This window comes from Mesitornis unicolor, unplaced genomic scaffold (genome assembly GCF_000695765.1).
Source record: "Mesitornis unicolor isolate BGI_N332 unplaced genomic scaffold, ASM69576v1 scaffold18603, whole genome shotgun sequence".
NCBI lineage: Eukaryota > Metazoa > Chordata > Aves > Mesitornithiformes > Mesitornithidae > Mesitornis > Mesitornis unicolor.
Window position 1 is genome coordinate 320 of NW_010172776.1, and position 11436 is coordinate 11755.

The window sequence follows — 11436 nt, forward strand, 5'->3', positions numbered from 1 at the left end:
TTCCAGTGAGTGAGGGGGGCCGGCCCACCCTCCCTTCTCCGGGCCGTCTCCTTAGCGGCCTGCCCGCTGCCAGCCCCCCACCGGGTTCGGCCGCCCTTTCGCGCCCTAGAGAGCCCGTCTTTCCCCTTCCAAAGCTCCCCGCTGGAGTTTGCCCCGGCGTAGTACGGGGGACCTCAGAAGGGCGTGTGGTGAGCCGTGTTTCCCTTCAGGCGTAGTTGTTGAGAAAGGTTTGCCTGCTTGGTGTGTGGGTAAATGTCAGTGAAGCATCGGTCCCTGTGTAGTGTCGAAAAACAGTTATTAGTTCAATGTATTTTGTGCGTGTGATTTGAACGCTTGCTCCTCGGGGAGCTTGATGCAATCTTCTTGAGATTAAGCATTATAGTTATAGGACATTGCGTTTTTCACTTTAGATCTAATTTAATACAGAGAGTTGCATGTAGTGCTGTGTGAGAGCTTAAGGTCTGGCTGTCTTTTAAGATTTCTGAGAACTTGGGCCCTATGATAATATGTTCTAAAATAACCTAAATCTTGTTTCTGTATTGTGGATTTTCTAAAGCCTGGACTTCTATATTTACTTGCTTTAACATGCTTCATTTTTGTTTACTTTAGTGGTAGAATAAGAGCTTTGGAGAGAAATAAGCTCACAAAGGAGACTCTGGAACTGGCACAGCAGTACTTCTTGCCCCCATATGCTTTCCAGATTCGAGTTGGTGCTCTGTACCTTTTGTACGGGCTCTATAATACTCAGCTTTGTCAGCCAAAACAAAAGGTAATTGTTCTTGAGTTTTTATTCTTAGGTGAGACTAGATGTAACATATGTGGTGTATCTCTGTCTACTTTGTCATCGTTGGGTAGACTGTTTACTCTTGCTTTCTTAAAGTATTTAGAACCAGATGTTCCCTTTGGAAAATGTAGCCTTTCAGACACCTTTGGGTTTAAGAACTTATGTGGTGATGACTAAAATATTGCTTATGCCTCCTAAATTGTAGCTGTGGTCTCAGAAATCTTATTTGTCAGATAGGAAGCTCATCTCTGTTCAAAAATGAAGACTGGCTTTCAAAATGGGAACAGACAATCATCGTGCTCTGCTCTCATCAGCTGTAGAGTGAACTCTATTGCAGCCCCAGTTATTCCTTAGAATTTCAACAGATTGAAGACTTGCTGAATTACTTCCAGTTCCTGTTAACCAGAAGTGAAATTCATAAGTAGGCTGAAAGGGTGAATGACTGAATGACATGGCTCCTTGCTGCTTTTAGGACAAGAGACCAGTATATAAAGGTGTTGGAAACTCAGTGCAAGGAGAAGTGGTTTACTTGGAAACTGTGTGATGTATGTTGTGTGCATATGCACATTTGACTCCAGATTCTTAAAAAAAAAAATGAAGTTTAAGTAGTCTGCAGTAATGCCATTAGGTCTCGTATCTTGACTTCAGGGAAGTCGGTACCTTTTATGGAGATGAATTTAGGCAGTTTTAAAACCACTGTTATATAGCAACTGTTGGAGAGCACAGGAGTTATCTGAGATGTTATCTGAGTTACCTAAGAAGCTAACTTAGATAGAGAGAAAATGAAGTGGGCATAGTAGATATGAGAGGAGAAAAAGCAAGAAATAAGGCAGAGATACTTTTATGAGCATTTCATGGGCAGTAGATCATGGTAAGAGTATTTTTTCCTAATTGTCTGGTGAGGGGGAGTCTCTGAGGTATATATTGCTTTAGGTGTCTTGGAATATGAAGACTTTTTCAAATGTCAAAAAGGCCTTGTGTTTCACGTCACAGTCAAAGTAAACTGCAGTGAGACTATTTAACACAACAGTGTAGTAAGCTTATCTGCATAAAGTTTTGAGAGTAATAACTAATGTTACAGTAGGATCCTTTCTGCAGCTCTGTGATTACGTGACATGCTACCCCCCAGACATCCAAGTATTGTGTATAGTATAACGTGATCACAGTAGTCAACTGAATTAATGTTTATTTGTTGAAATATATAGGTTGGTATAACAATATGCAACTGTTCTGTTGCAGATCAGAATCGCGCTCAAGGATTGGGCTGAAATCCAGAGATTTCAACAGGATCTGATAGACTCACAACATTATGATGCAGCATACATCTTTAGGACGTTGCGACTTGCCAGAGCGTTCCATTTCACAGCAATGCCTAAGCTAGTGGGTTATTACATAAATGACTTAACATTTTTAATAAAATAGCTTCAGCTTTAGCTGTGGCTAACAGTTCAACAGCACTCATGTATTTAGCTTTGAGGGGATGTTGAAATGTGGCATGTCTTGCTTTATGTAACTAGATATGTGACGTAAAGGGTAGAGGATGTCTGAATGTGGCGTGCTTCTCGCCTGAAAATATTTGTTGAGTATCTAATGCTCTTACCAAATTTCAGATGTCTTGCCATTTGTGGAAATGAGTCTGGGTGGTGGATTAAATTCTTGGCTGGGGAACAATTTTTGAAAAGTGCTGACACTGAGCACTTGACAGTGAAGCTGCATGCAGTGGTTGATGAGATGGTTTTACGCCTTTCAGTATCTCCTGATTGTTGGATATGCGGTAAGAATTCTCAAGAAGTGGTGCCATTTTGGGTTACAGAACATTGTGTCTTGCTTTAGCTAAACTACAGAACTAAGAAGAAGAGTGAGGAGAATGAATTTAAAGAAGAATTTAAGGACCCAAGTAACAGAGTAAACAGCCTCATCACTAATGATGTATTGGAGGTACAGTAACTTTTGCATTACAGATTAATCACTGGGCTTTGGTTTGTTTTTATTCTTCTGTTGTCCAAGAGCTATCACTTCTCTAATTAGCACAGTTTTGTCCTTTGTAAGTCTTCTGCTGGAATCTTTTTTGCTTGCATGTTTCCTGAAGAGAGCCTCTTCTTTTTTTATTGTAGGAACTGATGAATATTCATGACCATTATCAGAAAATGAAATGTGTCATTTCAGCTGACAAATCCCAGCCAGACAAGGCCCTGAGCTTGATAAAAGATGAATTTGTAGTTAATCTTAAAGATATAACCTTGGAACATCAGGAATGGCAGCGGAACAGAATGGTAGGTAATATCAGCTGTGTAAACATGTAAGAACTGTCTATCTCTGAACATATTTTGTAAATCTCAGACTTAAGCAGAAGGAACTGTAACACTGAAGGCATGGAATGAGTAAAACGCTAGGCAGACTTATGGTGTTGGTGCTGCCAATCTGATAACATAAATGATTGCTGAGAGGTAAGCCCTGGAAGACAATACTGATGGGCAGTATTGGGATGACCATATGAAACACCTCTGTAACACTTATTGCTGCATAAAGGAACGGCCACAGTGTAAGACTGATGAAGAAAATGGGCGTGTGTATGCGTACTTGTTGTGTTTTTCACAACTCTTGAATTTTGGGTGTCTTGTGTATGACAGACATTTAATTTTCTTTTCCCCAGAAATTATTCCTAAATGCTAAAGAAACTGATGAAACATCAAACAAAAAGGGAGAAGAGACTTTGCTGGAATCAGAGGTAAGAAAAATAAACTAGTTGGCTACGTTGTGCAGGCCAAATCTGTTAGTTTTTTGACTTCAGATCACAGGCTAAGCAGCGTATGTCAAGGCTTGGTAGTGTCATATTAAGTTCCAGGAATAGCTAGTGAGGCTGGTTGGTTTTTCTTGTTTGTTTGTTGGCTTTTGGTTTTACATAGTTTTCTGTTAAGCTGTGAGCATTCACTGTTGTGATCGCTCTTACATGCTTGTCATAGTCTTTCAGGTAAAGAGGGGAAAGAGCTGCATTTTCTTGACCAAACAGCTATATGGCTTCTCCTGGAGTTTCAGCTAAATGCAATATCCATTTTTTGTGCCACAAAATTAGCTCATATTTACCTGCATATTTCAACTTTGAATTTGAGTAAGATGTGAAGTTTCAATTTTTATTGTTTTTTCTTTTTCAAAATTGGCCTCTACCTTTTTAATGAAATCTGAACTTTTATTTTTCTTTAAGCAACAGTTTGGCAGCATTCTATTTATATTGAACTAATTCTAGAATTAGAGCTGTAGTGAGATATTGCTCAAGTGATTGTCTGATGTGAAATTTAATTTCAATGCTGCTGTAATAGAACATGAAAACTTTTTCTGACCTATTTCTTGGATTTTTTGCAGGGTTCTGAAAGAGCAAATGCATTGGCTAAAATCAAATACAGGTCTTACTCTGCAGTTGTTGAGGTAGGTATAAAATTTGATGACTGGCTGTATTTCTTTTTAAAGGGCAGCTTTAAGTACCAGTTAAATGCTGGGTCAGAAGGGAATGGGTTAAAATTGCACTCTGTAATTCAGCCTTTAAATGTTCTAGTCTTCCTAAGATGTTGGGGATACCCAAAGCTCTTACTGTTATTGTTAGATTTCTTGAAAAAGTGCAGGTTTGGTCTATGTTTGGATGATTTTCATTTACAAGGTGTCTTTTAATGTCTACACTCCATTTAAGTAGATGGAATTTTAAGTAGGTAGAATAAAAATAATTGCAAGTTTAATTTCTCAAATTCCTCGAAGCTGGGATACTGGAATCTCTGAAGATGCTTGTGGAAATGGGTCTTGGAGATTTGAAGTCAGTTGGAAGCTCTTAGAAACATTGTTTTAATAACTGCTACTTTAAAAATATTGTTTATTTGTCTGTTTTTATAGCAGGCCTATGAGAAATATTACAACTTTCCCTGTTTGTTAATATCTCTTATTGGAAAATGCATTATTAAATGAAACAGAGTTCTGGAGTGTAAAACAGTCCAGATTTGTAAATATGCAGTGATCATGTTTTCTAGGCACCTAAGCAAAGTATCTCAGTATGGAGGCTTTATGGTGCAGCAGTTTTGTAATTGTTCCTTTTGCTTGCGTGCTGCAGTGTGCAACATGGTGCAGGTTGACACCTACAGAGAATGGTTTGAAAACAAGTGAATGCTTAATTGCCTGAATTTTAAGTGATACACCCGTTAAATCATAGAAGGGTATTGCCTGAGTAACTGAAGAACAGTAACCAGTGGGAATCTTTCCTCTCCTTTCCCCCTGTCCTTTCCCCGTCCCCTTCTACCCCTTCTCCACCCTGACATGAAAGTTGATGCTCTGGTCACTGCTGATTTGTCAAGTACTGGCTGACTTACAGCCTGGCTGTAGAAGTTTAGCTTTGCTGTGTCATTCATGTCTATGTTTGGGTTTTAGGCTTCCAAATCCAGAAGACATCGCCAAGTAAAATTAGAATCTTCTGAATCAGGATCGAATTATGGGAAATCTCCAAGCCGAAGTAAAAAAAACAGTAGGCGACCACAGCCAGAGAGGAGAAGAGATTCTTTGGAAATCAAAGGTATTTCTCCATTGCATTTGTGAACCTGGAGAGACTGCCAAAGTTTATCCATTGCTTTGCTAGCTGAGGCTCCTGGGTTAAATTTTACTGCTGATTGGTGGAGGAAGAAGATGAAAGGAGTGTTAAGTGATACCATTGTCTTAATTGAACCTTTCTGTCCGATTTCCATGGTTTGGTCAGGTAGAAAGACTACATGAGTACGTGCAGTTTATTGTTAATCTGACATCTCCTACGTAGTCCTGCTATTTTTCCTCTGGAAAGGCGTGACCTTGGAAAGGCATGTCCTGTGTGACAGTGTCTTAATTTTTCCTATTGTATTGAATGAACTTTGTTTTGAGGACAGAGATTTCATTTCAGAGTTCCCAGGTCTGATTTCTGACTTGGTTAGCTGCTGCTAGAAAATAAAGTTACTGAGAAAATCCATCCCTCTTCAGAGGTGAGCATTAGGCAATATTGCCTTTGCTTCACCCTAAAACAGTAGTGAAATGAAGAGGCACAAGGGCATTTTGAATTCTCTGGACTGAGTTGGTGATTAATATTTAAGTTGGTGATTTAATGCTTTAAACTTGCAGTGTTAATTACTTGTTACTGAAGGCTTCCTTAGTGAGCCATATGAAGGTCCTGTGAAATGTAGGTGTTTCACTACAGTCTTTGACTCGTAAGTCGAGAGAGCAGAGAATGACCAATCTTTTCACTGCTGGACCTGAGATGTAGAAGAAAAAAAGAAAGCTGACTGGTTTTCCTAAAAATCTATCTACAGGTGAAATGCGAGGGGCAAAGGAAACTGTTACTCAGCATATTGGGATGCCTGTAATCACAGAAGAAGAGAACTCAGATGAAGAAGGTACAGTGATTGAAATTCTCAGAAAATGATGACTTGTTTTTTAATAGCTCTCTACTATGCTGTATTTTTCTGAAACTAAAGCTGATGTTTTGGGCCATGTGTTGCTACCATGCAAAAGCCATATTAGTTTTTGGCCCGTAAATTTTTGCATCAAAATGTAAGCTTTGATTTGAGACTTCGTTATGAGCACACACATGGTGACAGTCCCGTGAGTCCTGTTTTTCAGTGTAGATTTCATTACATTCTGGGACCAGCAGGTTCCATGGGTTACTAGACATAATACAATCTTTATTTGGAAGCAATGGTAAAGCAGGTTTCTCAAAGCTGATACTGGAGTCGCTCTGCAGAATTATCAAATGCATGTTGTACACATTGAGATGTTAGATGATCTTGACTGCTCTGCAGCTCAGAAGCTTCAGGGTCTGTTCTCAGTATTGCTTGAGGAGAACATAAGCACCATGGAAAAGACACGGTACAAAGAAAATCCCATCCTCTTTATCTTGAGGCACCTTATTTAGCCGTGCCCTGCGAAGAGCCCAGGGTACTGCTTTGCTGCAGCGTTTCAAGCAAGAATGGTGTTTCTGGGAGAGGAGCTGGCCAGCTCAAGGCGTGACTTCCACTGGCAACACACATGGTGACAAAGTCTTGTGAGTCCTGTTTTTCAGTGTAGACTTCATTACATTCTGGGAACAGCAGGTTCCATGGGTTACTAGACATAATACAATCTTTATTTGGAAGCAATGGTAAAGCAGGTTTCTCAAAGCTGATAGTGGAGTCGCTCTGCAGAATTATCAAATGCATGTTGTACACATTGAGATGTTAGATGATCTTGACTGCTCTGCAGCTCAGAAGCTTCAGGGTCTGTTCTCAGTATTGCTTGAGGAGAACATAAGCACCATGGAAAAGACACGGTACAAAGAAAATCCCATCCTCTTTATCTTGAGGCACCTTATTTAGCCGTGCCCTGCGAAGAGCCCAGGGTACTGCTTTGCTGCAGCGTTTCAAGCAAGAATGGTGTTTCTGGGAGAGGAGCTGGCCAGCTCAAGGCGTGACTTCCACTGGCAGTTCTAGCTAGGCTGAGACTGATGGGTCAGTGGCAGACAGACTTGATAGACCAGAGGTACTGGTTCTTAACCCGAAAGAGTAGGATTTAATTAGGTTGCTTAAAGGAGGAGCAAGGGGTTAATACAACTCCTGGAAAGCTTTAATGACATAGATGAGTGTGAGGAGTATATCTTTTGGAGTTAATTTACTATCCAAAATTGTATGTAACAGAAAGATATTTCACACAAGGGAGTGTAACAATGATTACAATACGTTTGTAGTGAGGTAGCACGCTTATATTTGCTTTTTTTAAAAAGCCAAATAGCATCTTGTCCTGAGATGAGATTACAATCCCTGATCACTTAGGTGTAGGCAATGCACATTCATTCAATTTTAGATGCTCAGATTGAATGTGCAGTGGTGCATTTAATATTGTACGTTACTTACTTTTTTCCTTCAAGTGTGGACAAAACATTTCTAAATCAAGAACATTCTCCATTTCTCAGAATTTGCCAGCAAAATTCTGAAGCATTAAAAATACCATGAACAATCTCTTCAGGTATTTTGTGCTTAATTTTGAGAGTATTCAGTTTGTCAAATTCACACTGAAATCTTAAAGGTGTTCATGAGGAGCAGAAAGCTCTCAAGATTGAATAAATTTTGAAGTACGGTATTTTGTTCATCAGTGGAATTTTAATTTATATTTATTTTATACTTTAATTTATATTTTGAATGGTAGTGTGCTGTAGAATCTAGAAAGATTTTTTTTCCCATATTTAAAACCATGGAGAGAGGGATTGGTTGGGGATCTCAAGAGCTCATCTAATTAATTTTCTTTGCTAGAATTAATTCTACTTTACTCATTTCCATGAGGGAAGATAGATTGAAAAGCTTGTCAGAAAAATCTCTTTATTGCCTTTCAGAAGTATCTCTCCCCAAGAAGAAAAGAAGATGTTAGAGGATCCGGTTGGGGAAGCCCTGCTGTTCATTTTAATGACAATGTAAATGTCAGATATAACACAGAGTGCTTGTTTTGGATGCCTTTGAACTCACCACAAGAAGTGTCTGGGACCAGAACTACAGGTGATGCTGGACTAGCGGTAGTGACTGGTGTACCTTAGATGTCTCGTGGTACAGCACCTGGTGAATGCCTGTGGGAGAAAAAGTTGCTCTTGCCTGTTTGAGATGGAAAGAGAAGAGACGGTTGCTTTTGTATTTAGCTTGTACAACATGAGTTTGAGCTGAGTCTGTTAAAAGAACAGCTCAAAAAATATTTGCCCAGTGAGATGTTTGTAATTTTTATCTCTTAACCTAAAATTAAGGTTACTGACCATTGATAATTAGTACAATAAGTTATTTTTCACAGTTTACTTACTCCATTTTATAGTGTGCAACTTCAGCAATGTTTCTCATGGTTTGATCCCACAGGTATTGGAAATAAACTTGGTGATAAGCCTTTTCTTGTACTCTGTCTCCAGCAGATCTGATAGCATTGTATATTCGAATGAAGAAATGTGAAGTGTGCTTATTAATTCTGCAGATGACCCTAAATGCACAATAATATTATTTCATATATATGACATGAGTTTATTTCAACATATTCAAGGGATATGTTTAATAATGTTCCCTGTGGTGGCACTTTTTCATAACGTGACTGTCTTGATTGCTTCTCTGTGTATCTTTGAACCATCCCAAGAGGTGAGTAGGAAGATTTTTCAGAATTTTCAATAATCACTGACATGAATCTTCCCTGTGCACACTTCTGAAAATGATTTGAACGTCAGCATTGGAAGGATGCAAATGCTTGACTAGGCATGAAGATGTGTGCATTTAACTAGCAGTTATTTTACTGTTGTAACTATGAAAATGTGTTCTTTAATTTGTTTATAAAATTATGTAGATGTAAAAGGGAAGTTATGCTTAAGGACAGACTTAGAACTGCTGACTGTATGCAGTGGTTTTAGTTCAAAACAGTAACCTTGAGCATTTAGAGACGGCTGTAGCAAGGTTTCATAGTGCTAGTGTAATCTTTTTTAGGAAAAAGAAAAAATCCCTTGCTGCAGTCTGATGGGCAATTACAGGCTTTTAAAAACAGGGGAGGGATTTCCTAAAACGCTTCATTGAACCAAGCAGCTGTTATTAAAAACAACAACAACAACAAAACAACCACCCACCACCTCAGTAAGAGTAAAGCTAGACTTCCAATAATACTGTTTTTAAGTATCTAGCTTCTCTTCTGGTTATAGCCTCAGTTTATACCGTGGGCTGCCAGGAAACTTCATCTTTGTAACTGCAGTGTAGCTTCCACCTGACCTGGTGGACGGGAGTGGGGCAACGTGGTGGTGTTACAGTTTTCGTAAATAAATTGGAGAAATATGGTTTATGGTTTACTTCTTTATGATGGATGTACAACTGCTTGAAGAACTACGGTCATACCGTAGTAGTCACAGTTACTAGTGGAGGACTGAACTAGTGCTGTGCAATGTTTACCAGTATAATGTGGGTGATGAAAAGCAGAATAAGCTTAAAACACTTTAACTGTTTAAACCGTTTAACTTAAAACACTTTAACTGTTTTTAAACTGATGTCACCTGTAAGTGGAAGACATTTTTCCAATATAATTTCTTTTTCTTATAATGGTAGAAATCAGTAAGTTCTACTTAAGTAAAGGTAAGTGCAAAAAGCTGCACTTGTGAAGACAGATTAAATGACATTAATTTTCAATCTGGAGGTTTTAGCAGTCCTCACACTGGAGGTGGATCAGCAATATGGGGGTGACGTGGAAAGTTCCAAATACCATGGATAGCAGTGGTGATCTGTGCTGTGTACAGTTTGGGGGGGTGTAGACATCACCTCTAGAACAATTTAAATAAATACGGAAAATAAAAAGGGCAACAAAAAGACTGCAGGAGAGTTTTGTTTGGAAAAGAAAGGGTTTGACAGTGAACAGTCTTCACAGCTCTGTGTGTGTGTGTTTATGGAAATGGTGATTAATTTTCTCTCTTCATTGAGGCAGAGCTGTACAATTTGCAGCAACGTGAATTTACAAGAGATTTTTGCAGTTAAGGAAACAGTTTGTCCTTACAACAAACAGCAGGGTCACTCTTACTGTGGGAGTTCAACACAGTGTCGGAAAAACATTAGTGGTGGTTGTCTGAGGTAGACCTAATCCTGCCTTGGAGACAGGAGATGGACTAGAGGATACCTTGAGGTTCCTTTTAGACCTATGCTTAGATGTTTTACATAACAGGACCCTACACAGTGGGTTTATATTCTCTCATCACATACATAGCAAGTTACTCAAATGACACAGATGTTTTATCCCTTTGTTTCTGGAGTGTTTCATTTTGAAGTTCATTTTGCTTCTGGAGTTGCCCATTCACATTTCACAAAGGTTTCCATGTGGTCCTGGCTTCCTTGCCCCCTCTTCATCTTTGTCCTGAAATCAGACTAAGCCTGGTAAGGGGATGCTTCCCTCCTCCACCTGTATGCAGCCCACCACTTGGAAATGGGACTGCAAGAACTTCATGAGCTACAAGAGCCATGTGCTAGAGCCCTGTCTTGCTTCAGGGCCTGGGTCAGTCTTCTCTGTGTTATGCTGGAGTTTGGCTGCAATAAAACATGAAAAGTAAACTTACGTTGGAACAGCTTGAGGTTTCTGTAACAGGCACTGAACTGCTTCATCTTTAGCCATAGAAGTGTAAACCTGGTTATGGAAAATAAAGATGGGCGTAAGGGCCAGGTATTGGCTATTACAGGTTATAGGACATAGACAGTAGCTTGTTTCTGTAGAAGAGAGTTTTGTATGTGCGATCAAAAGTGAGGTAGCATTTAAATCTTGGGGACAGGCTCAGTGCAACCTGCCATGTCTCCAGGTTTTGACACAGAGCTGAGTGTTGAGGAACTCCACGGAACTGGCTGCTGTATGGTATGCAGGCTACTGGCAGGTCCAGGGAGGACTCGTGCAAAGAGATGGCACAACATTTGGGAAGACAGCGAAGCTGCTCACCTCGCTCCCCAGGCAGGCTTTTTCTGCCAAAATTCACCGAGTCCCCCGTGCGTTGCGCACAGCCCCGGCCGCTGCGCCTGGGGCCGTGGGGCGACGCGGCTGCGGCCGGGAGTGCTGCCTTTCCCGCTTCCCCCTGGCCTGACCGGGCAGCGGTCTTGGGCCTCGGTGCGGCCCTGGGGGCGGCAGCGCCGCTCCCTTCCGCAGCC

The 11436-nt window shown here is 40.2% G+C and overlaps 1 protein-coding gene across 1 annotated transcript in view; it reads left to right on the forward strand.

Moving 5' to 3' along the window:
* Positions 1-8179, forward strand: part of SNAPC1 (small nuclear RNA activating complex, polypeptide 1, 43kDa) — an 8325-nt gene extending 146 nt beyond the window's left edge. Inside the window, exons 2-10 of the mRNA XM_010180521.1 lie at positions 588-769; positions 2024-2164; positions 2618-2722; positions 2899-3057; positions 3438-3512; positions 4145-4207; positions 5192-5333; positions 6094-6177; positions 8145-8179. Coding sequence (XP_010178823.1) covers positions 588-769; positions 2024-2164; positions 2618-2722; positions 2899-3057; positions 3438-3512; positions 4145-4207; positions 5192-5333; positions 6094-6177; positions 8145-8179 — 986 coding nt within the window. The remainder of the gene's footprint in view (positions 1-587; positions 770-2023; positions 2165-2617; positions 2723-2898; positions 3058-3437; positions 3513-4144; positions 4208-5191; positions 5334-6093; positions 6178-8144) is intronic.
* Positions 8180-11436: the final 3257 nt, after the last annotated feature.